General features: G+C 41.1%; 2 protein-coding genes across 8 annotated transcripts in view; both read left to right on the top strand.

Annotated features, from left to right (window-relative positions):
- The first annotated feature begins 325 nt into the window (after nt 1-325).
- On the top strand, nt 326-22,640 carry slc25a23b (solute carrier family 25 member 23b). 4 transcript variants are annotated; one of them, XM_054759417.1, is made up of 10 exons: nt 326-726; nt 5,437-5,560; nt 5,707-5,794; nt 7,029-7,140; nt 10,190-10,348; nt 10,793-10,945; nt 12,801-12,914; nt 13,338-13,505; nt 17,521-17,671; nt 17,744-22,640. In XM_054759417.1, the coding sequence occupies exons 1-10, from the start codon at nt 523-525 to the stop codon at nt 17,923-17,925; spliced, it is 1,455 nt and encodes a 484-aa protein (XP_054615392.1). In that variant the 5' UTR covers nt 326-522; the 3' UTR covers nt 17,926-22,640. The 4 variants fall into 4 exon arrangements, with proteins under 4 accessions (XP_054615392.1, XP_054615393.1, XP_054615395.1 ...); XM_054759418.1 differs by lacking the exon at nt 5,707-5,794 and having other exon boundaries at nt 577-726; XM_054759419.1 differs by lacking the exon at nt 326-726 and having other exon boundaries at nt 5,499-5,560; nt 10,224-10,348.
- A 3,190-nt stretch (nt 22,641-25,830) lies between these two features.
- Nucleotides 25,831-26,805, top strand: part of pdxdc1 (pyridoxal-dependent decarboxylase domain containing 1) — a 53,406-nt gene continuing 52,431 nt past the window's right edge. For all 4 annotated transcript variants that reach the window (XM_054759080.1, XM_054759079.1, XM_054759078.1 and 1 more), the window contains exon 1: nt 25,831-25,997. The gene's annotated coding sequence lies outside the window, so the exon portion shown is untranslated. The remainder of the gene's footprint in view (nt 25,998-26,805) is intronic.

Here is a 26,805-nt window from a genome sequence, read left to right as displayed (position 1 = left end):
GTGCCACTGTATATGTTGTTGTTTTGTTAATATTTTATGTATTGATCATGTCATTTGACTAAGATCACATACAATGTACTAAACATAGTAAACAATTTAGGGTCCATGGTGACATAGGTGACAGGTTATTTTATTATTTGTGTTATTAACATTAACAATAACTTTTGTATCATTAACATGTCCCTTTTTGCATTCTGCATTCAATTTTTTCTGTTTTTTTAGTAGGCTATTTTTTGTTTAATTGTTTGTGCCAATATACTTTGGACCTCCCTGCATTCGATGATAGGTAAATGTGTCTCAATGATGAATCACTCCTTCCACTGCGCACGAGCAGGAGTACCCACACTGCGTTTTCCATTCGAGCAAAGAACCTGCTGTTGTCTCCGTGGAAACACACTCGCTCTCCTTCCTGTCGTCGTAGGATCCGAAATTATATCATAATACAAGATAATACATTTTCATAATGCTATGAAATTCACAGTGGACAGCTAGGGGAAAAAACACCAGCGTTCTCCCAGCTTCATGGGCAAGGAGGACAAGGAGGTGTTCTGCGACCAAAGTCCGAACTCGAAGGCACAAAACGTAGCTCCAGTGGACCCAGAATGTCAGAAGAGATACGCGGAGCTGTTCGAGCAACTGGATTTGAATAAAGATGGCAGAGTTGATATCAGCGAACTGCGAATTGGACTGGCGGCTCGTGGTTTACACCATGGAGAGGCGGAAGAGGTGAGACAGCTGGAGCTGCCATTTGATTATTTACTTACATAACACGCAAACACACACACACACACACACACACACACACACACACACACACACACACACACACACACACACACACACACACACTTTGTTACAGTATGCAGACCTGCCAACCTTGAAGAAATGTTATGTTATGAGCCGTCGCCAGTATGAAACATAAAAGGATGCACTGTGATATGTTGAAATATTCAAAGACGAATGTTTGTGTTATTATTAGTTATTGTCAACATTACACGTTAATCATGCTTGTCAATGTCCCCGTTTTCACCGGGAAACTAACATGTTCTGTGGAGATTGTTTTGATTTCCCTGATTTTTCCAGAACATTTTCCTAATTTTATAATGCAAATGTTGACATTATGCCTTTTGCTCTATTTTTCCATTTTTGCTGGGGTTTTTTTGGCTTAATTTTATTTGTACAATGTGCTTATAACGAAAATTCAAGTCACAGGCCCCAAATGACACCAGGGTTGCTCTTTGGACAACCCTGCCATAAATGATAAAAAAAATAGAATACTATGGTGCAGAGTTGGTCAGAGGCACTTTAGCTTACTTAAAGAAAGTTACTCTTTGTTTGGACAATCAGTAACGATTACAGAACTCACAAATAATTTCTCGTTTTCAGGTCAAAAGTATTCATCGTTTCAGCTTCTCATCCACACGGAAACGGCGTTCTGGGTGCCCTGAAACAGTATTTATTGAATGAGAAAATCTGAAAATGCCCGCTTGTTGTTTCCGTATAGACGAGCAATTTGCTTCTTTTTTAAAACGATAATGTCAGCGACCCGTCCCCGTCACTTGACCAGAAGTGAGCTTTGACGACAAGCCAACATAATATGTGAATATCTCGAGTGTCTTGATTCACCACGGTCGACATTCTCCCGGTACAGTATTTTCTTGTCTTGTACTCCCAAAATGACCCATGTGTAATTCCACTTTGTTGTACGTCTAGACGAGCCTTGGAAAGCGGAAGACAACGGACGGATGTGTATGCGTCCTTGTATGGTGTGTCACGTGGTTCCATCTGTATGTCTGTTCACAGCGCCTTGTGTATTACAGTGTTCCCTTGTTTATCGTGGGGGATAGGTTCCCAAAATAGCCCGCAATAAGTGAAATCCGCCAAGTAGCCAACTTTATTTGTTTACAATTATCATATATGTTTTAAGGCTGTAAAACCCCTCACAATACACTTTCTACACTTTTCTCAGACATTTGTTCAATTTCTCTCTTGTTTAAACTCTCTCAAAGTTCAAATTTCATTTGAATTTTAATGATCAATCTACTAGGTTGGACACAAGAAAATATTAAGTGACTCAAGCTTCGTCCCGGCGCCGTTCGGCTGTCGCGTTTTTGTACCCTTGTTAAAACATATCGTTCCTCCTATTTTCCTCCTCCTCGTCCTACTCCTTTTAACCAACGATTCATTTAGCTGGATAGCTTCTTCTTCTTCTATTGTTTATTGGTGGTTAGCAAGCAGCTCATACAGTTAGCTAGTTTGCTAGCGACCATTGACCACAACAGCAAACGGCACAAAGAAGATTGATTGACAGTGGTCTACAGCCAATCAGGACACAATGGGTGGGTTCTCCCTTAAGTCATAAGGACTGTTGTGGCTCTACGTTTAGCCGACTATTGTCTACTGTGGGTTCCTAATATGCTCGTACAGGCACATTGGAGGCACATAAACACATACGGAGACAAGGTGGAGCTACATACGTCTTCAACTCTCACATGAGTATACAACACCCTCTACTGGTAGCAGTAGTCAATACAATAACAGACACATACAACAGAGCACCGATAGATTGTTCTAATACACCACACGGACACAGAACACAATGTGCGGTCATACGCTGTTAAAAAAACATGCCAAATTGCACTTTAAAAAATGTGCGAAACAAAACGAACCGCGATGTAGCGAGGGAACACTGTACATTGTTTTCACTCAGTAATCCGTTTCCATCTGGATGCAACTATTTACTAATCTGGGACAGTGTGGATGCAATTTTTTTTCGACCCGCCCCAAAAAATCTCAGGAGCAGGGCCTTACACGATGTTTGGTGGGAGCGAAGACAAGCACTGTTCTATCTAGTGTGACTGGTGTGTGTCCCACCTAGTCAAGCCAGAGGCGCACTTACCATAAAGCAAACACAGGCCCTGAGATTTCCAGGGGCCCCCAAACGTCTTACAACAGCTGACTAATTATGTTATTCTTTGATTAAAGTACATACTACTGTTTTAGTCTTAATTCATATGCTTAAAACTACATTAAAATGCGTAATCTATCGTGATCGTTTCAACCACTCCCCCGCTCCCTTCTCATGCAATGGAGTATTCCATGTTACTGCGAATGTGCAATGATTCAGGAAGACGGTTACAAAACAAACTTGTTGGCACTGTTTGGAGAAACATAAAACGGAGTTACCCCAGTGGAGATCAACAGTTTTTATCCAAACTACCAAAGGTGTCAACCTTTTTCACGGTCACAACAAATGTAGACACACAACAACAGCAAGAGCCAGACGCTCTTGACGGCAGCACCGCCACTGTCAGTGTCAGCCATGAACAATGCAGTAAGTAGTTCTAGAGATGAAGCTGAGAGCGCCGCTTTTCATCACACTGATGTGAGTCTTAAAGTAGTAAACTGTGTTAAACGTTTGTTAGAAAGCCCATAATATAACATGTTTGTGTCGTTTGTGCTCCTTTGGACGTTGTTTGTCCCACTGTGTTTGGCGGTCAGTAAACTCAAACTGTGCTGTGACGACGATTGAACGTTATTGTTTCTCACTTCTCCAACGCTGCACGGGCAGACGTACCTTTCTTCTTCTTCGCTGCACCTCATCCTTGTTTCCCCAAGTTAATGCTGTGTGTGAATGCATAAAGGTGAGGTTTTGATACTGTGTGAGTGCTGTCGTGCACATTTTGTGGAGTACATAATCTTGTGTTCATTAATGCTGGTGTGCTATTGAAGCTAACTGTGTGACCATCTACAGTATCACAGTGGTTCCCGAACTTTTCACAGTCGCGTCCCCTTTCAGACATCTGACAGGAAGAGTCATGTACCTCCTACTCCTACACACTTGAGAAACATAAACCACAAATTCAAACATATTTGATATATTATTAAATATATTATATATTATGACATATTAAACAAATCATGTTTCTTATTTTTCAACTGCACGCATAGGCTACTAATTTAAAACGGACACGGTATTAGAGGGGTAAGATATTTCCTGGCAGGTTTGTCTACTGTTTGGTGGATTTATTTATAAATGGTGACAAGCTGTGGTGATGTGGTGAACTGATCTTTATGCTCCTTTGCTGTGCCTTGGTTTGCAACAACATGGAAATAATCAGTACAATGCACCTAATGTTGCACATAAACGTAATAATTGTAAATAATTATGGCACATAATGTACAGAAATCAATAAAAAAATTAATTCAATATGAGGCTTATTACTGAGACAAATGGACATTTGAGCACATATAGCATGAGATTATGCACCAAGCAAAAAGGCACAGCAGAACAAAGCTAACCTCACCTCACCTCACCTCTTTGCATTTACCCACAGCATTAACATTAGTGAACAAAGAGGAGGTGAAAGGAAGAATACAAACTATACGCATGTCTGTGCAGCGTCGGAGAAAGTCAAGATGTTGGTTGCACACTGGTTGAATTTTTGGCTAAAATGTTACTGATTCGATTTAAAGTTACTGAATTGTTTCGGATCGTATCGTTGTAAATGAACCAATATCATCCCTGAATCGTATCGTCAACCATGAATCACGATACGACTCGGATCATTATTAAAATGAATAGTTACACCCCCAGTAGTCAATTGACGACATCTTGTCATAGGTTAAGCCTATCTATGCCAGCTTGTGTGATCGCTCACATTTCAATCTCATTCGACTTTCTGACATTATTGTTTACACATTTTGCCTAGCTCTCACTGCCTCTCTGGTGGCAGCTAGGCTGGCTAGCTGGCTCGTTTTTGTCCCACGGACGACACTTTCATGGGATACATGCTGTCGCTTAACAATCTTGCGCACTTCTCATCATTTTAATACTTATGGCTTGTCTTCAAAACACTAGTTGTTTTTATAAGTGTTCTATTCAAACATGACACCTGTATTGAATGACAAATGAGAGCACTGAGTCGACACGTGCATTGTAAATAAAGTCCAATTCAATTGTTGGCAGTCACATAAAACACAAAAAGCTCAGCTGCAGTGGGACGACACAGCTGCAGCAGTCCGCCTTCCCATGCAGCCCACCATCATAGCTTCAAAAAATCCTGGGGCTGTATTATTTGCGTTCCTTGTACTTTCACTACAATCATGTAGCTTTTATTAGCGTCTCACTGCACAAAAAGTCATAAGTGAAAAAGCTATAAATATAATAGCAAACTCTTGCTTTCTGTCTCTTTTTGTTGCTCTTTCTTTCTGTGTTCTTAAAAAGAGGAGACATGTACCGGTAGTTTTTGGGCAGGTAGGTAAGTGTACTTTCCTCTCTCCGCCACCTTGTGTATCAGTTGCACGCAGTACCATGTGACCACTGCCACTTCTTGTCTGTATGAACACCACACCCTGTGTACACATACACTTCCCATGAGCATGAAAATGAATCTTATAATTTCCTCCTTAACGGCTGACTGTTTGCATCTACAGATAGTGCTAGAGAGTGACATCAACCGTGATGGCTTGCTGGACTTTCAAGAGTTCTCCCAGTACCTGCAGGCTCATGAGAAGAGGCTATGGCTCATGTTCCACAAACTGGATCGGAACAAAGATGGTGCGGAGCTATTACATTCTTGCTTTTAAACATGCACACACGTTCAGGGTTTCCTTTCCTTTTTTTAGTCTTTTTACAGCTGTTACAGTATGTTATTGACACATTTGATTTCAAATGCAAGTTTCAAAGCAGTTGTTTTGTTTAAGGGCAAATTGATGTGGGGGAGATCCAGCACTTGCTGCACAAGCTTGGAGTTGAGGTCACCAAAGAACAGGCTGCCAGAGTACTGCAGAGGTATAAACATAGTAGAATACAATATGGAAATGATAATGTGCTTCACTTGGAAATGAGTACACCCTTCACATTTTATATGACAGTATATCTTAAAGGAAAAATGCCCTTTTTCTTTTTTTAAATTTTGCCCATCATCCACAATTCTTATGTGATAACACACATCTTTCTCTTTTCTGTGCATTGTAAGTATATAAAAACAGATAAGAAGAGGCAGCTCATTAATGCACGTAATGAGACACACCTATTCCGTCTACAAAGCCTACTATTAAAACACCTCAGAAAACCTCCAACAAGGTTTTGTGGTTTATATACATGCTGTGACCATGTAATAACATGTAATACTTACAGTATTTTGCCATACTTGAGTCATTTTACGCATTACCGGAACTGAACAGTAATGACCGAAAGGACAAGATCGCGGGTACAAGCGGCCGAAATGAGTTTTCTCCGTAGGGTGGCTGGGCTCTCCCTTAGAGATACGGTGAGAAGCTCTGTCATCCGGGAGAGACTCGGAGTAGAACCGCTACTCCTCCGCATTGAGAGGAGCCAGATGAGGTGGCTTGGGCATCTGGTCAGGATGCCTCCCGGACGCCTCCCTGGGGAGGTGTTCAGGGCAAGTCCGACCGGTAGAAGGCCTCGGGGAAGACCCAGGACACGTTGGAGAGACTATGTTTCCCAACTGGCCTGGGAACACCTCAGGATCCGCCAGGGGGAGCTGGACGAAGTGGCCGGGGAGAGGAAAATCTGGGCCTCCCAGCTTAGGCTGTTGCCCCCGCGACCCGATCTCGGATAAGCGGTAGAAGATGGATGGATGGATGGAGTCTATAACTGGAAACCAAGGTGGAAACAAGGAAAACATAACAAGACTTAGGGTGATTGAGATGAGTTTTCTGTGCAAAAAACAGCCTATTTTCGGAGGGGGAATTTGCAGGACTGTGAATGCTGAGTCGCGAATGTGCGGGTTACACTGTAAGTGCAAGTGGGACTTGGGGCCACTGGGCTGTATTGTGGTGACTGCTTGATTTACTCCTTGCAGCAATATCACTCCAAGCACATTAAAACGTGCTGCTTGCTAACCCAAAAATTATGTCATATAGCCACGATTGACTAATTGATCAGAAAAACATGTGATTGTAAATTTTTAAGTATCTGGAAGCTGTACGTGGTAGCCTGCATATAAGTCACCTGTTGTATTGACCAACCAACCATAAGTTTCTTTTTTTACATTTCCCAGTATGGACAGGAAGGGCACCATGACCATTGACTGGAAAGAATGGCGAGATCACTTCCAGTTCAATCCTTTCCACAACATGGAGGAGATTGTCCACTACTGGAAACACTCCCATGTGAGTCATTAAATTCCTGTAATTATATTGGTGATGGTGATAATAATACTAACAACAGCAGGCCCAGATACTTATCTGAACACCAAAAATGATTTCCTTCTCTGGATTGTAAGACATCACCAAAAAGAAAAGAAAAACTACTCTGTAGCTAGCCAAGCAGAAACATTTAGAAGAGAACTCAATCTCCCTGATAGACCACAATTTCAATGTGAAGCTCCAACCACCCATGCTCGGAAAGTGAACAAAAAAGCAAAGGGTCATGCTCAAGATCAAATTAAACAAAAATGGGAAGAGAAACAAACACACGGGCAATACCCTAAAAGAATATGTGAGAAAGATTTAGACCAGGGATCTTCAATTAAAATTGAGTAAGGTTACATATATGCAATTTTTATGCATACATTTATGGCATTTTTAATTATTTTTTTATACATTAATGCAGATTTTTTTCATAGCCGAGGTCCGAAAGATTTTTTGCCTTAAATTGTGTCAAACAGACTAGCTCATATGAATATCAAATGTAACGAAACCCTGCACATCACCCTACAACACAATTATTTTGGCACCCTCATTGCATTTAAAAGAAAACAGGACCAAATTTCATATAAATAATAAAAAGTTTGACTGTACAAATAATGAATGAACACAAGAGTCTAATTTTTAAGTTAAATAAAACTGCACCGGTTTCTCAGAAAAAAAAATGAATAATAACCATTTAATAAGTGTCTCTTTAACAGAAGAGCTGCAAAGGTACATCCTCTTAAAGATTCAGTTTTTCTTGTTATTGTTGTAGCTGACATTGGAATTTTCCTGAATTTCTTACACAGTTCCTCTTTTTGTTTACCTGAGTAAGAGCTCTAGAAGCAAGATGTTTTATTTTGCTCCAATATCCATACAATCCTTTGTGAACACTCATTTGCACATTACTGTGCTGTAAATGAATGTTGTGACTCTCACAGAGTTTTCATGCTGAGCTCGAAGCTGCATTATTTCCGCGCTCTCACATCAGACTTCGGTGGATACTTCGCCTAGAATGAACTGTGTTTTGTCAGGTTGTCGTGTCACAGTTTCAGAGTATATGACACAGCGGTTTGGCACTGGATTCTGGAAGAATGAACATATATTGGTCTGTCCATTCACTTTTAACCCTCAAGCGACCAAGCTATTTCAACGACTAATATGACCCCAAAACACACACCAATAGAACAATATTACATTTATTTAGACGACCCTTGTCTGTTACATATTATAAAACACACTTTAACTTTCCGTTCTTTGCATTTTGCTTTTTTTCAACAAATATAAAAACAACAAATCAAAAAGTAAAGTTCCTTTGCAAAAATATGTTTGACAACATGGTAGGATAATTATCAGCATCAAAGTATAGAAGACCCGGTGACTAGCAAATATGCCAATACTTTAACACAAATCTCAGTGAACATCTTATTTGTTAATGTGTAATATCATTGATAATACTTAGATATGGTAATAGAAATCATAATTATATGGCTGAACTATCTGAAACATGTAACTGTCAAAATAGAATACCTAGTTAGCAAAAATGCTTTTTCATAATCATGGTAATGATTCTGGGCATCCAGAATTTGTCTCAATGCTTGTGCAGCTGTAAATCTTGCTATTCTAGGTCTGTTGGCCATGCTTTCCTACAAAACAGTTAATTCTAATGATTAGAGTTGACAAATTACAATATCATCTGAAACTATAATGTAAAAAAATCTCATAGATCTTCCTGGGGTCATAAGTGACCCCGCACAAATTTGTATTATAATTGCTACATGGATTGGCCGATCCTTGCCAAATTCTATGAACAGATGTAGGACAAATAGGTTGACAAATTCCTGGTTGGAAACTTTATTCCAATTAAAATTAGATTAAATGGTAAACAAAAAATGGTGCACGGGGTCATGTATGACCCCACTCGGTCGCTTTAGGGTTAAATGTTTGGTTTTCTCGATCAACTCTTACTTTTGAGTAAGCCACGGTTCTCATTCGCCCGGCAAGTAAACAAACAATTTCATTGGCTCATTTTGAGTGACGTCACCGCGTTTGTTGTCACGTAACCATAGTCACGGGTGACTCCTCGGCAGAAAATGCACTGCTGCCGGATTCACCAAACTTGTGGAGTTCCTCGGCCACGCTTTGCCATGCCCAATCGCAAGTATTTCTGACATGATTTGCTGAAGGTCACAACCTCATGAAGCCATCAGGACCAAAGAAAAAAAGCAAAAAGCAGAGATGAAACTGAATGTGAAACTGAACACCCTTAACGCCTTGGCTGCGCCTACAAATTCTGTCCATAAAGAATAAACAGAATCAGTAACAAGAGGCACCCTTGGCGGAGGCCAACGTTCACCGGGAACTGGCTCGACTTACTGCTGGTAATGCGAACCAGGCTCCTGCTCCGGCTGGACAAGGACCGAAATGCACGTAGTAGCTTGCCACGAACCCTGTACTCCAAGAGCACCCCACACAGGACACTGAAAGGGACACGGTCAAATGCCTTGTCCAAGTCAACAAGTCTTTCCAAGTCTTTCCAAGTCTTTTCCAGTCTACCCCCTGAGCTTTGCCACTAAGAAGTTTTTTGACTACCTCAGATACCTTATTCACGGTGATGGACATGTCCATGTTTGTGTGTCAGACTCTGCTTCCTCTACGGGAGGTGTCCCAATGGGATTGACAAGGGCCTTGAAGTATTCCCTCCACTGCCCAATTATATCCTCAGTTGAGGTCAGCAGGCCTCCGTTCCCACTGTAACCAAAAATTGTCCTCCACGGTCTCACCGAACTCCTCTCACACCCGAGTTTTTGCCTCGACTAGCACCACATGCTGCTTGGCCTGCTAGTACCTGTCAGCTGCTTTAGGAATCCCATAAAAGAATTATTTTTCGATCAAAAATCTGCAAATTTGCGAGGTCATGAATGCTGAGTCGCAAGTATGCGGGGATCCACTGTGTATTAAATATGAGTGAATAGTGTTGTTGTATTCACACTTCATTATCAAATGTATTAATCTCTAACACTGTTGGAAGATGTTTGACATTGGGGAACATTTGACGGTGCCAGATGAGTTCTCAGAAAAGGAACGACGGTCCGGTCTGGTATGGAGGCAGTTGGTTGCTGGAGCAATGGCTGGTGCGGTATCCCGGACAGGAACTGCTCCTTTGGATCGACTGAAAGTTTTCCTACAGGTCAGTCATTTACATTTCACTTGAAATTGGAGATTTTTCAAAACTTCAAAATAAATACAGTAGTTTTTCGTAAAGTATGTCTAAAATGTAAAATGTATATGCTACCAGGATATATTTGTTTTATGTGTTTGTTGACAATGTTCGTTCATTTTATGCAGGTCAAAATTATATTTAGGCAGTATTCTAAAGTCTACTTTTACCTTATGTTTTTCACTGTCATTACTTCACTACAACAAGTGTTATCATTATCAGCAACCAGTTCACTACCTTTATGGCCGTTGTGGATCAAAGGAGTTAGTGTCTGTGGGTCTTGTTCGCAAGTGAGCGTAAATGGAGCATACACAAGAGGATCAGTGCAGCGTCCACATTCATGAGGGAGTCTGCGCTCAAATTTAGCACACGGTATAATAAGACGGTTGACCTGGTTTGTGTTTGTGTGCCAAGGTACATGGTTCTGTGTCTCGTGGGACAAATCTGTGGTCTGGGCTGAGAGGGATGATCCAAGAAGGTGGTGTCTTCTCACTCTGGAGGGGAAATGGCATCAATGTTCTCAAGATTGCTCCAGAATCTGCAATTAAGTTTATGGCCTATGAACAGGTCAGTGTCTGTTGTGGCACCAGTTGTGGTCCCAAACTATCGACCTTTTGGAGGGTGAGGTTTTCAAATATAATTAACCCCTATTGAAAATAAGTAAAGTAAATAATAAAATAATAAATCATAAGAAAAATGTTATTGTCATTAAATAAACTCACAGCGTCACCCTAACAGGGAAACAGCCAAGTCATTGATTATTGTCTCGTTAGCAAGCTCATAAGCAATCTTATGAAACTAAACAGTTGCTGTTCAGTCATCTAATTGCTGAACACTACTTTTATGATGTTGATGCACAGTTGTCAGTTAATCCAGTCTTGTGCAGAGCAATTGCTGTCCTTTGCATTGCCTGGTTGTGCCCAGACAGTTCCGTTCTCTAAACTAGATAAAAGAAGCACAGACAGTGTGTGAGAGGGAATTGCTGACTAGAAGACGTCACTCACTTTGGACATTATGATCACTTATTAACAGAAATTCACGACGAAGATCCAAGTGGCTACAGAAATTACTTGAGAATTCCCCCCGACTTACTCCAGGAGGTGATGGATAAGTTAACCCATTCATGAGACACGCTTTGATACGCACCACCCGCATTGTTTAGGCATAGGATGCGATGCGTTTGCGGTGCGTTCACGACTAGTTCACGGAAATGATGCGTGCCACAATTTTTATACATACGTCACACCTGTTTACGACCAATTTACTCATTGACATGCAAAATTGCGTCGCACTGCAAGGACAAAATGGCTGCAAGGCTGATGGCTACGTTCACACTGCAGGTCAATTCAGATTTTTTTTGCTCATGTGACCTCTATCTGATTTCATGCCTGGTGTGAACAAATCAAATCTACTGCAAAATGAATGGTCAGGTCTCATATATCCAACCTACATGTCATCAAAAGGCATGTTTTGCCATGTGAGACTTGGATAAAGATGGATGGATGGATGGATGGATGGATGGATGGATGGATGGATGGATGGATGGATGGATGGATGGATGGATGGATGGATGGATGGATGGATGGATGGATAGCCCACTTCATTCATCTCCAAGAGAAGTTCCCATTTCCAGCAGCTGTGCAAAAATGTCCTAATAAACTTTAACACGTAAAAAAAAACAAACAACACAAGATAGGAGAGATAACAAAAAATAATATAGTAAGAATAAATAAATAAATACGGAACAGATCACTTCAAATTCCAATGCTAAATAATACATAAGGTAATAAGTCCAGTCTTGTGTATGTTTTTATCATTCCTCCTCTGTTGTGTTTCAGTCAAAGCCAAGATGCTCACAGATGGAGGCAAAAGTTCTTCCTGTCATCCGAAAATTATTTTCAAAAGATGTTAGTGAAGCGGTCAATGTCTCACTATTTCAAGCTCCCACATCCACCCACACGCCCCTCAAAACAGATATCACAGCAAGTTCTCCATGAGCTGACATAGCCAAAGTTTTTGCCCTCGTTTTTCTTCATCTCCAGCGAGAAATAATTTGGTTTAGAAAACGTTCACTCCCGTTGCAGAAAATCCTTGAAATTGCCACAAATGCGCCAAGGAGAGCACAAACTGGGGCAATGTGTGTGATGTCATGTTTTGTGCATTGCGTTCACATTTACAAGTCACATTTTTTGGTAATGTGACCAACTACATAAAAGATCGGATTTCACCAAAAAATCCGAATTGGGCATCATACCCTGCAGTGTGAACGTAGCCTAATTGACCAAATGAAGGTTCATTTTAATTCATTTAATTGTCTATTTTAGGGAGAACATTTGTACTTACTTTTCTTCACGTTTTATTTTACACTACATCATACCTGTGCCCTACCCTGATTCTTTTTCTTCCTATTTTCACGCTTTAGATCAAGTGGCTGATCAGAGGCAGGAAAGAAGGTGGCAGTTTAAGAGTACAAGAAAGGTTCATAGCTGGCTCTTTGGCAGGAGCTACTGCCCAGACCATCATCTATCCCATGGAGGTCAGCGCATTCAACTTTTCATGGAATTATTTCTGTGGTCATGGAGGAAAGGATGCTTTTTTCAGCTAAGGCCAGTTGCAACATCTTAAGCATGTTAAGGACGTTCTAAGTTGAGCTTCAAAATGAAAAAAGACAAAACGGGAGTGAGACAAAAAATGTTTTGAGTAAGCAATTCATTGTAAACAATCATTAAACTGAAATCGACTGTTCATCAGCTGGTCAAAAGTTTAAGACCACAGCTCTTAAAAGCCAAAATCTTGGTAAAAATGTCAGGTATTCACACTGTCATGATCTCTTGATGGCAAAGGCAAAAATCTTTTTCTCGTCGGATTGTTGAGCTGCTAATGTTAAGGAAAGTTGGTCATCACTATGTTGAGTATCTTCTTAATCTGTTCATTTCATCTTTCTTCTATGGTTTGGTAGGTGCTTAAGACCCGTCTTACATTGAGGACGACCGGGCAATACTCAGGTATGGCTGACTGTGCCAGACACATCCTGAAAACGGAGGGAATGCAGGCTTTCTATAGGGGCTACCTGCCAAATACACTTGGCATTATCCCCTACGCTGGCATCGACTTAGCTGTGTATGAGGTGTGTATACTGTATATCAGTCAACAGTATGAGTCTCTTTCATGTCAAAAACACTTAGTTTAATGCTATGGCAAGCAGTGCATTTGGTGCCTGGGCCTTCAGTGCGGACTTAACCGGTCAGAATTTATTTTGGGAGACACTGTGAGGACCAGTGCCATTTTAAAAAAAGAAAAAAAAACAAAAAACGTCCTGAACCATGGTCACCTGCTTTGCACAGAAGTCACAAAACCACTGTGCCATGCTAGTGCTAAAACTATGGGTGGGTTGCCACAAAACCAATGCTGTATTCATAATGAAGTCCCCTTATCTTGGAATACATGGTCACCCATACGCCTGACCTACATTACTGCTAGTAACGTCTAGCATTACTAACTCATTTCCACCAGTGATCGGCAGAGCTGCTGTGAAACTTGGCACTCAGCCAAATGTAATGAGTGTAAATGGAACGGCTCAATGATTAAGGGATCAGACAACTCCAAACATCTATGCTACAACATCACCTGGAGCAGTTTGCAGTTAACATTTATCTCATAACATGAAAAAAATATTTAAAATAAAATACAACTATTGTACTCACCAGAGATACCAATTTCTCTTCCTCAATCAGCCTTTGTGGGCGTAACTTGTCTTAGGCGAATCTGAAATGTAATCGGTTAAAAAAAACAGCCCCATTGCGAATAGTGTCAGTGACGTGCAGTCAGGTGAGGCAGGCCATCCATCCATCTTCATCCGCTTATCTGAGAGTGGGTCACGGCCTAAGCAGGGAGGCCCAGACTTCCCTCTCCCCGCCCACTTCGTCCAGCTCTTTCTGGCGGATCCCGAGGCGTTCCCAGGCCAGTTGGGAGACATAGTCTCTCCAACGTGTCCTGGGTCTTCCCCGAGGCATTCTACCGGTCGGACTTGCCCTGAACACCTCCCCCGGGAGGCGTCTTGGAGGCATCCTGACCAGATGCCCGAGCCACCTCATCTGACTCCTGTCAATGCAGAGGAGTAGCAGTTGTACTCCGAGTCTCTCCTGGATCACAGTGCTTCTCACCTTATCTCTAAGGGAGAGTCCAGCCACCCTACGGGAAAAAAAACTCATTTTCACCGCTTGTACCCGCGATGTTGTCCTTTTGGTCACTACCCAAAGCTCACGAGGGTAGGAGGTGAGGGTAGGAACTTAGATCGACCGGTAAATTGAGAGCTTTGCCTTTCGGCTCAGCTCTCTCTTCACCACAACGGACCGATGCAGAGACCGCATCACTGCAGACGCCGCACAAATTCACCTGTCAATCTCACGTTTCATCCTTCCCTCACTCGTGGACAAGACAAGGCAGGATCTCATCCCCGACCCAGAGATGACACTCCACCTTTTTCCGAGCAAGAACCATGGACTCGGACTTAGGGGTGCTGATTCTCATCTGCTGTGAACTGATCCAGTGAGAGTTGAAGTTCAGGGCTCGATGAAGCCAGCAGGACCACCAGGATCATCTGCAAAAAGCAGAGACTCAATCCTGCACCCACCAAACCGGAACCCCTCAATGCCCTGGCTGCGCCTAGAAATTCTGTCCATAAAAATAATGAACAGAATTGGTGACAAAGGGCTGAGCACCAACTTTACAAGCACTGGTGTACCACTGATCACCGGTGGAAATTAGCCACAAACTCCAAGTTACTAGCAGTCATGTAAGTAAGGAATATTGGTGACTATGTATGGGAAGATAAGGGGACTCTTATTATAGAGAGTACTGGTATCAGTTTTCATTCATTCATCCTTTATTTAACCAGATAAACCTGATTGAGATTAAAAATCTCTTTTGCAAGACTGACCTGGCCAAGACAGCAGCATAACACAAAGTTTCTCACAGGACATTCCCAACATACAGGACAACATTCACAGTGAACAATCAGCAGTTTCAACAATTTAAAAACAGTTACATTGGCCAAGCCAATTAATTTCATGTTCCTTTAAAATAGCCTTAAATTCTCCTAATGTAACTAGTTGAGATAAGATGTAGTAATTTTGCAGATCATTGCATGCAAAGGGTGCAGCGTACTGGAATGCTGTTTTACCTAACTCTGTTGTGACTCTAGGAACAACCATATGTAAGTTTTTCTAAGACCATGTTTATGCATGTATGTACAGAGGTAAGATGGTAGGAGCCCAAGAATACATTTATAAATGAACGTTTACCGGTGAGTCCACCTGCAAATGTGCAGGGATGGAAGCTCAGCTGCAGCATATAATGTACAATGGTGAACACATTGCCACAGCCAGTTATGAAGCGAAAAGCTTTAAAAGATGCTCTGACGCATTCATTCATCGCGTCACTCTTACGGCAATGCGGCTGTCTTACTTAATGTATTGGAATTCCTCTCTCTCTAACCTATTTCAACTCCTGAATAATGGCAATTGAAGATGACGATGAAGGGGAGGGTTCTCTAGCCAAATCTAATCAAATAATTACAGCAGTCACTTTTATTGCACGTGCTGATCCAAAATCGGAAGAGAACGCCAACATCAAGCGAGTAGGAGATTTGGACCGGAGTTAGCTGTGTGTCAAAAATAAATATTTTTATGAGAGTGTCAGTTTTTGGCCATTTGCTGGCTCCCAGAACGCAATCTCTGCTTTAAAGCGGGGACCCACCGTACTAACAAACATCTTTAATATGATTTCCAACATTTGTGATGCATAGGTAGATGCACTTTGCAAGATTCACATGAAGTTGATGCATTAACTAATAACACATTTCCTTTGTGTTCAGACTTAAGGGACATCCTGTACAACAGTAAAGTTACTCGGACGACAGTTAAAAATGAATCATGAATCAAGTTCACTTTCTTTAGAAATCCCCTCTCCTCACTTTTGCAATTACACATGACCAAAAAGTTAATAATATTTTTCTTCTTCGTCGCAGCTAACTTATTTTTCACTTTGTACAGTGGAACCCATTTAGGTGGAACCCTGTTTATGTCCACAACTTGTCTTGTTGATTGTTGACTCTGTCTGGGGCCCGCTCACGATCATCTCCATGGCAATTTCTGTTGTCATCGTGATGACATCCTGCGGACTGAGGCACCAAGGCTGAATCCCAGTTCTTCCCCTTCGCCCTTCCCCTTCGTCTTACCCCTTGTCTTATCCCTTCCCCTACTTTTAAAACCTAAGGCCAAGTGGGAGAAGCCACTAAGAAATGGGACACCACTTGATTCTCATTACATCATCACCCTTCACCGCTTGCTAGCTGTGACACGCGTAGGCAGATGAGTTTTATTATTGGTTATAATACATGTCCTGTCGTTGATGTTCTCCCTCAGATTGTTGTCCAGAATTGCATTTTCTTGTATTTGACGTTTCCATAGTGAGATTGTAGCTTTCTAATGGTGCTGGAGTGCTGTGCGGTGTAGCAGCGGGCTTCAGTTGGCTCAGCATCTCCTGCTGGAATGACACATTTGCATGATTGATGGGCTACAAATATTAACTAATTGTAAATACATTGTGCCAAAAACCAATACAAAGTGATGGTAAAAAAAAAAAAAAAAATGATGGGACAATGTTAAATTCCAGTTGTGTTCCAGTTAAATTCCGAAGTTATTTGATAACAACCTCCACACGTACGGTATGTTATATATGCACTCTACATGTCTATCACTGTTGTAAATGTACAGTCATTGTTTGCAAAAAAAAATTAAAAATTAAAAAGTTTTGTCGATGTAAGTCAGCCAGTCCAAGGGGCATTGACTCTAACGGGTTCCACTGTACTTGTATGTACAGTATGAATGGCAGTACAGCATTGTCAGCAGTTAATCAAGGCTCATCAACTTCTACCCTTATGCATATTCAGTATATCAATGTATTACTAGTTTGTTGAATGACTGCTGCTTTGTCCACTTGTCTAAATTGTCAATAATTCCAACCACAAATGATGAAATGTACATGGTTTCTTTTGTAATATGATTGTGGCTTTCCTTTTCACTGTCCACCCTTTCTTTCTTTCTTTCTTGTTATTTAAACCACTTTTCACTTCTTCCTAGACTTTAAAGAATGCTTGGCTTCAGAGGTACTGTGTAGACTCTGCCGATCCAGGTGTTTTGGTCCTCCTGGGCTGTGGTACCGTTTCCAGCACCTGTGGCCAGCTGGCTTCGTATCCGCTCGCTCTCATTCGGACACGCATGCAGGCACAAGGTGAGACATGCTGTCGTTTTGAATGAGGCAAATGTGAACCTGCGTGACTTTTTCGACTCCATCCTCTTTCAGCCGGTGCTGAGGGGATCCCACAGATGACCATGGTGGGCCAGTTCAAATATATCATATCCCGTGAAGGTGTACCTGGTCTGTATCGCGGGATTACACCAAACTTTCTCAAAGTCATACCTGCTGTTAGCATCTCCTATGTGGTCTATGAGCACATGAAGAAAGTCCTTGGAGTGGGTTACTAAGGTGAGACCAGGAGTAAGAATGGACAAAGGAAGCAAAGACTCATACAACTTGTGGGACAAAAAGAAGAGAAGACACAAGAAGTGATCCATAAGAAATGATAGGAATGCTAGGAATGTTTGTGGAGCATTGTGGCATTGCTCCATACCAGTGGTACAGCAGTTTGTTGGCCGTATATGTACTGTATTTTGAATTTTTAAATGCTGCTCATGCTACATAATAAGCGCATGGTAACTGGGCAGCATTCAAAGGAATGTTGGAATTCGTAGTCGACAGAATGAAAATGCAGCGTGAATTTGAATGACCTTTATGATGAACGGTGTAAAAGGCTGAAGTTTTTTCATGCAATGAAATGTCTGCTGTATGCTTTTACTCAATGTTAGCAGCTGCTCCAACTTATTTACTGGCATGAAACTAGAACCTAGCTCTTTGTGCATTATGAAACGTTTACATAGATCATTTGACTTGCAATATGTAGTACTTTATTTTCATACAGACTGATTTGAAACGTTTATTTCTTGCACTTAAGCTTCAGCCAAAAAAATGCTATTGTGTGTATTTCTGCATGGATTTTTTTTTTACCTTAAAGGGACTGTACGCAGTGAGGTCCTCCAGCTGCCTAAAGGGCGCCAACATCCAACGTACTACAAGCATTAGAGTCGTCCCTCGCCACTTCATGGTTCGAATTTTATTTATTTATTTTTCATAATAAATAAATTCATAAATTATTGCTATTTTGAGGTTACGACCTATTATTAATTTTATGCACAATATGCACATTTAATTACAAATTTTACGTATTGTTGGCCTCAGAAGACAAGAACGTGATATGTAGTATTCTACACTGGTCACTAAGTGTCAATAATGTTACTCTGATGAGACAGTAGCCACCGCAGGAAGTACGCTGTCCAGACAAAAACAAGGAAACTCTCCCAATCCTAAAGTGTGAGTCTATGTTATGTCTTATATATGTTTAATATATTTTATTGTCTGTTATTTTGTCTACTATATGGGGTAATAGGGCCACACGGTGGCCTAGTGGTTAGCATGTTGGCCACACAGTCAGGAGATCGGGAAGTTCTGGGTTCAAATCTCCGTTGGGCATCGCTGTGTGGCGTTTGCATGCGTGTGTGGGTTTTCTCCGGGTACTCCGGTTTCCTCCCACATTCCAAAAACATGCATGTTAGGTTAATTGTCCATGAATGTGAGTGTGGATCATTGTTTGTCTATGTGCCCTGCGATTGCCGACCAGCCCAGGGTGTACCCAGCCTCTCGCCCCAAAAGGCTCCAGCATACCCGCGACCCTGAGAATAAGCGGCATAGAATATTGATGGATGGATATTGCGTAATACAAGTGTAAAGGTGACTTTGGGGGGTTCTTTCATATGTAGCGGGCTCTAATAATATTTAAAAAAACATATTTGGAATGTTGTAAACAGGTTTTTTTATTCTCTAACTGTGAAAATATGCCATTTACAAAGAAAGAAATCTACATCATGGCATATCACTGACTTGTCACAGTTCGGTCTGGAACCAATTAGCCGTGATGAAAGAGGCATTACTTTACAGTATATCCCGCCTCTTAACACACGCAAGCATATTAGTTATGTTTGTTGTCAGCTAATGATAGTGATTTGGGAAAGTTTAGCTACTAACGTTAGCTATCACTGAATGTATAACACATCGCAACAATAACATGAATGGTAATGTTGGCCGCTTCTCTGAGACTGCTTTATTATGCAATTTTTATGCCGGTTCATTGAGAATTGTGAAAAATCCAAAGCATTTTTTGTACAGTGTGTTCTTTTTACCGCTGCTACGTAGTAACATCTGCCAGCCGGATGTGGTGTCCTTGTCTTTTTTTGGTTTCAAAAAATAATTTGGAGAGAGGTTGTTTGTCTATATGTGCTCTGCGACTGGCTGGCGACCAGTCCAGGGTGTACCCCACCTGTTGCCCGAAGTCAGCTGGGATAGGCTCAAGCATGCCCCCCGCGACCCTAATGAGGATAAGCGGCATAGAAAATGGTTGGATGGATGATTAGTTTGGAGAGAGTCGCCTACAGTCCCTTTAACTGATGAGCATACATATATAAATATATATATATATAGTTGAAGATATGTAAACATGTACTTTTGGCTCTTTTCTCAGGACTACTCATTTCAACATCTGGCAGTTGTTTGTTTTGCATTACTGCTTGTTTTAAATGTCGGGGTATAATAGGTAGACAGGGTAGACAGGGTGTAATGACAGAACAACTCAAAAAAGCAACTGAATTTTACAGGTTAATACTCAATATACATACTGTATGTAATCAGAATATACATGAATAGATTACAATTTGAAAAAGCTGACAGTTTGAAAACTTCCCTGCTGAACTTTGTCGTATGAAGCTTGCTTCTTCGTCTCTGATCACCACACAGGCCCGTGCTCATTTGTAAACAAGCCCCACACTGCTTTGTATAAAAGCCTTGTCTTCTCAGGGATGCTGTGACACAGTCCCTTGGATTACCGTAATGCATCACCAGAAAGGGTAGAGCCTCTAGTTTCAGAAACCGTTGGAATTATTTCACCAATGCAAACAGTTTTTTTAAAAATAGTATTGCAAATTCTGTCTCCGGTGACACCTTTGGTGTTAAAATGGTATAATGGTTTTAACGGGCTGCACTGTATACGGCCCGCCGAGCCGTAGCTTGCCATGTCTGCGTTATACAGTAGTTGGAGCAGCTCTGCAACAGCTGCATGTAAAGAGCTGATATCTCCATAGACAAAGAATGTTTTCTTTTATGTCTTTGCATTTAATGCAAAGGCTGTGACTGTATCTTCCGCACTCCGATTGCTACTTGTATTTTCTACCTACTCGAAACAATGAATGCCTGTCTCCAATATGTTGCATGATATGTTTAAAGCATGGATGCTTGTTATGTAGTCGGCTAGATTTTTTTTCTTTCATTCTTCTAAATATTTTAACTCAAAAGAAAGACAGTGAGATTACTAAGCCTACAAATACATTGGAACCTCTAAAGTTAAACTGAATTTGTTCAGAAACACTGATTAACTTCCAAGTGGTTCTCTTCCATAACGTTTCAGTTAATTTATTCCAGGTTCAAACCATTATAATCAAAGTTAATGACTAAGTAAAAGTGAAATACGGGAAAGTGACGTTCAACATGGCTGGTTTTGAGCTACCACAGGGGTTGGGAACCTTTAGCATTAAAACAACAAATTAAAAACCCACTTCGTTCACTGTATCAGTTCCTTAATTTCCTCATGTGGTGTACAGCAGTCACTGTCAACCTGAATATGAAACCACTATAATTTGAAAAATTAACCTTTTCAAAAATAACAGCTGTTTCAGTTATTTCTTTCACCTGGTTAATGTGTTTTGTCCTGCATATTGAAAACGTAATAATAAAGAGAACAGGCCTGGCCAATTTGGTGATGCTCATGGGCTCCAGACATCCAGGAGTCATTGACGACAACGGATTTTCTTTGAAGTATTAAAGGGATAGTTCAGATTTTTTGACATGAAGTTGTATGACATCCCCGTCAGCAGTGTAGTGCATCAACAGTCGGATTTTGGTGATGAGGAATGTAGTTCCGGTTTGTTGGTGGGGCCACTTAGGTAAAGAGTTTGGCTTCTCAAAACAATATGCGTTCACAAGAGTAATACATTTGCGTCACAAAAATGCCTCCTCGAAAAAAATCAGACCTCACAACCGCTCCGCGTTACTTTCTCTCCTGTCGTATCACTGCACGCTGTCGCCTGTCCGTTGTTGTGTACGTGTTCCAGTGTTTCCATGCACGGATGAAGACTGCTGCGACGTGAGACTCCCGATCTTCATCCGCTGTGGAACACATACACAACAATGGACAGCGTGCAGTGATACGATGTGGGGGGTAAGTCAATGTTGATGCACTACACTACTGATGTGGATGTCATACAACTTCATATAAAAAATCTCTTTAAAGATGCACCATGTCCACATATTTTTGGACCCCTAAAAATGCATTTACAGTACAATGGATCCCCCGCAAATTCACTCACAAATCACAAACCAACAGGAGGTTATCAAACTAAATGTTTCACGGTGCAGCCAAAAATAAGACATGTTGGGAAACTGACGTGTTTAACCAGAATGCCTTGTGGGTTACGAATTACTGGATAATAGTATTGTTTTTTGATGTTTCAGCGACTTTGCAGGGAACCATTGTACATTCATTTTTAGGGGCTAGAAATGTTTTGTTTTAATATGATTTTTGTTAGCATATCAAAGTAGACATTTACATGCGTGTCTCAATGGCTGGTGTTTGACGCCATTCTTTAAAGTCTACTTAAAGTGGCTGTCATTTCTAAATAGTAAATGCTATATTTTTGAGAAACTTTTGAGCTAAACATTGTAATTGCTTTCTAGTGCAAACCAAATAAAGGCAAACTAATCTTGGTTGTGTAACGGATGCCAGCCTGTGAGGCTGTGCAAGTGTGTGTTGCTAAACCTCACTCCCTCTGCCTTGAGAGCTGCTCCGAACACGTGGTTGATAGTCTGGGCTTTTGGTCATGTGGTCAGCAATCATGTCCCATTTCGTGGGTCCTGGTTCAAGCCCCGGTGCGGGCAGTGCGAAACAGATGTATCTTATTTTACACTTGAATGAATAACTGCTGTAGTATGCAAGATTGTTTTTTTTTCCCCCATACAGAATAAATATACTAGTACTGTGTGTAATTGTCTACTTATCTACAGTATATTGTTACGGACAGTCAGGTGGAGATCCCAAAATGCAGAGCCAGACACAGTTCAGGTCAAAAATACAGTCTTTAATGTAGTGGAGCAGGAGCCAAGTAACAAAAGAAATACAAAAGTCCAGAGTCCAAACTGAGGTAGAACGGTGCAACTAAGGTAGCAAAACAAAAGGCACCGTGGAAAAAGACAAAAACTCACTGGTGAGCAAGACAGCATCACGAGAGGCAATGAGGACGTAGAACAGGCGCTAAACAAACACAGCAGCCTTAAGGTCAAAGGAACAACAAGCGACTTGGAGCTTCACGGGCAGCATGCAGACCAGTAGTAACAATCCCACTTCCTCCTCCTCCTGCAGCCATGTGGCTTAAGAGCCCTTGATGGCAGATTGGCTACAGGTGTGCCTCGTGGCGCCGCCCACTCAGGGAGTGATGGAACCTAAAAGGAAGCACAACAGAGGTCAAAAGGTGACAACACAAAATGAAGCAGACGCACAATCCTAACATATACAGTATGTTATTTACATAGATTTTCCATAACAATCATTTTTTACTGCTTTGGTGTACCTTTTTGTACTGTACTGTGCAGTATTAAAATAGCAAATATTTGTGGTATTTCCGGGCTACATGAGTCCTGCGGTTTGAGAGCAGCTGATGCCAACAGGATCAACAAGATGATCAGGTACGACAATCCTGGTCTGGGGTGGAGTATCACAGTAACCTTGTTTCAGACTCTGTGGATCGTTCCATCTTGTCGCAAGTTTCATCAAATAAACAACACGTAGCAAATGTTTTCAGCTCAAACCCCAAATAGAAAATGTGCTTGCTCTCCTGGACCTGAAACTACATACAGAATACTGCCAAAACTTTGGTATACACTACGTATTATACTTATGAATGAATGATTATGAACACAGGAAACATTATCTTACGACAAAAATGTGAATCATGAAAAGCCAAGAAAAATGTGCCATCCTTTATAGCTTACAACAGATGTGTCCTAAGTGCATTTAAGTTTTTTACACCTGTATTTATTTTTATGTATTTATTTATATTTATTTTACTTTCTCTTTATTCTCATTTTATTTGCTGTTATTATTCACATATCCATTTTTACAATGTTTTATCTTTTATTTTTTGACAGTTTTTCCTTACTTTTCCTTCATCACAAGCTTCTGTCAGTTTTTCTACTATTGTTTGCTTAGTTATTAATTTATTTATAATTTCTTTAATTTGTCTTATTTTCTAAAAATGTATCATTTATATTTATTCTTATTTCATCTACTTATTCACATATCCATTGTATTCTTTTAACACTTATTTATGTTAATTATTTTTGTTTTTGTCTTTCTTTTTGTTTTCCTTGACTTTTTCCCTTTCCCAGTGAAAACGGGAGACTTGCATGTTATTTGTATTAGTATGATCATTTGTAATCCTCTGCAACGCTGTGTGTCATGTTTCATGTGATTTTTTTGGAGATGCCGGACTTTAGGCACACACACACACACCTGCGCACACACACGCACACATAGAGTTTGTGCAAACAACACAGCAAATTCTTGATTCTTGAACGTTTTTAATCATAATTGATTTGGTTTATTGGCAGGGTTAATTCCAAAATGAAACCCCAGTGCCATAATAGCCCATTAAGAGGATTAGTTAGACATGTACCCATTTACATACACATCATCATTCCATCTGTGACATCACTCAAGTTCATCCAGCTCAAGTCCCACAGCTCCCAGTCCTCCCCTGTAACTACAGGCGTGTCTCAAGGCTCTGTCCTAGGACCCCTCCTTTTTATCATCTATCTTCTCCCTCTCTGCAATATCTTCCGTAAATACAGCATCCGTTTCCATTGCTTGGATGACACCCAGCTATACCTCTCGAGCAAACCAAATTCCATGCTCCCTCCATCCTCCCTCACCACCTGCTTAACTGAAATCAAATCCCGGCTCACCTCAAATTTCCTTAAACTCAACTGTTAAAAAACAGAAGTCCTGTCATTCCATTCCCACATCAATAACATGACCCGGTCTGCATACTTCCATCTACCCAACATCAATCGCCTATGCCCCTCCCTCAGCCCCCATGCTACCTCTATTCTTGTTCACAGCCTGGTTACCTCTCTAATAGATTACTTAACTCTCTCTTTCCCTCCCTCACAAATCCCTCCATAATAAGCGTCAAATGGTTCAGAATTCAGCCGCCATCATCACCAGAAACCCTTCGTTTCATCACATCACCCCCATCCTGCAGCACCTCCATTGGCTCCCTGTCACATCTAGAATTTAATTCAAAATCCTACTGTATAAAATTCAAGGCCATCCACAAGCTCGCACACACACCTCTCCGATCTTCTCAACGTTGCCACCGCTCCCTCAGATCCTCCTCCTCCGTTCACCTGACCGTCCCACCTGCTCGCCTCAGCACCATGGGTTGCAGAGCTTTCAGCCACTCTACTCCCAAACTTTGGAACTCTCCCTCAGCGGACATCCGCAACATAGTCTCTCTTCCTCTTTTCAAATCCACACTCAAAACCCACTTATTCAGGACATCTAATTCTCTATTTTAAAAAAAAAATGATGTGTGTGCTGCTTTTAACTGGGTCTATGTACACTGTCCTTGAGTTTCCTTGAAAGGCGCTTACAAATAAAATGCATTTATTATTATCGGTCCGCTTGACTGTCTTTTTCAGACGTGACGTCAGCATTGCCAGCGTGGAAAGCACGTCGAGCTATACCAGGAAGTAGTGATGGGAAACTCGATTCCTTTTACTGACTCGAGCTCTTATGAAACACTCACTGAAATGGATCGGGTAAAGGGAAACAGCGTACATGCGCAGAAACTCTCACGTACTGTATATGCAGCCAATTTCGTCAGCCGAGCTGTTTCTGCTCTACGAGCACCCGTGAGTCACTGACACTTGTCGAGTCTTTGTGGAGGACCCGTTATTTAGTGAAACTCGAGTGTTTTTGGGTGTGCTAATACATTTATTCAAACGTAGTTGGAGGAGCCGTTGCGCAATTAGTGACATCATACCTGGTTTCATTTTTTAAATTTGTCTAGCAGGAGCAGGGTGAGTAAGTGAAGGAGTTAAAGTACCCTTGAGTTCCTTACAGTGGAAAAACTCTCGAAATTTGAACGACTCGTTCATAACTCGCACATCTCTACCAGGAAGTAAACTGTCCCCACAGAACAGAGAAGGAAACAACTTATTTGAGTCAACAGTTAGACTTTATTCCATCCAGGCTCTATGACGAGATTTGGTGGAATTTCTTTGCCTTAGGCTCCTTCCGTTGTCGTCTGTGGGAGGCCGTCATTGGAGTAGTTGAAGGGTAAGAAGAGCTTAATGTGTTGCTAGCTAGCCGCCTGTGTCATTCACCTGTCAGACAGCGCACATGCTAGCATGTTACATAGTAAAGAGACTCAAACGTTAATTTCCACATTTTTTATTATAATACTCTCTCCGCCTTGACGTGGTAATTCACGCTGGAACAACAAACGCAATCGCAGCTGCTGACATAACAATAGCAGCTGCAGCGCACCTGTCAAAAAGTAAAGGTAAATATCATTATGCTCTTAGGTTGTATTGTACATAGCAAAGTACTGTTTTTAATCTTCTATACATAGATAGTATTATTAAAATGACTGTTAAAGTTAGGGCAGGTAATAGTTTTTATTCTTAATGACCCCCTTTTGTATTACGTTAAAGAATCCTAAAATAAATATGTAACAATGCAATTCAAAGTAAACAGTGAATGTGCGAGAGTCACGCCCTTGTTACAGCAGTATTGAACTCAGCACTTCAGGTCTGTGTACTGTACAGTCCTAAACCACTCTACAACACCCATCCTCTTCATACCTTCCACATTGACATACGTGGTCTACTGCTTTTCCCAACATAAATTGTGAGATCCAAAGGGGGATTTATATTTTATGTATATTTATATGCAAAACCTTTTCTCCTTTTATATGTTTTAGTACTGTCAACTTCCATTACATTATCGTTATGTAACGACACCAGCAACATTAAGTACTGTCTAATTCAGACATGGGCTGTTCAAGTTTTAAATTTCCCAAATGACTTTTTCAAGCCATTAAGACCAAAGCTGTAGCCGGCAACAGGGTTTGGAATACAGTTTT

The sequence above is a fragment of the Dunckerocampus dactyliophorus genome, chromosome 18, assembly GCF_027744805.1.
Source record: "Dunckerocampus dactyliophorus isolate RoL2022-P2 chromosome 18, RoL_Ddac_1.1, whole genome shotgun sequence".
NCBI lineage: Eukaryota > Metazoa > Chordata > Actinopteri > Syngnathiformes > Syngnathidae > Dunckerocampus > Dunckerocampus dactyliophorus.
Note: the sequence above shows the minus strand (reverse complement) of the source record. Positions and strands in the feature narration are given on the sequence as shown.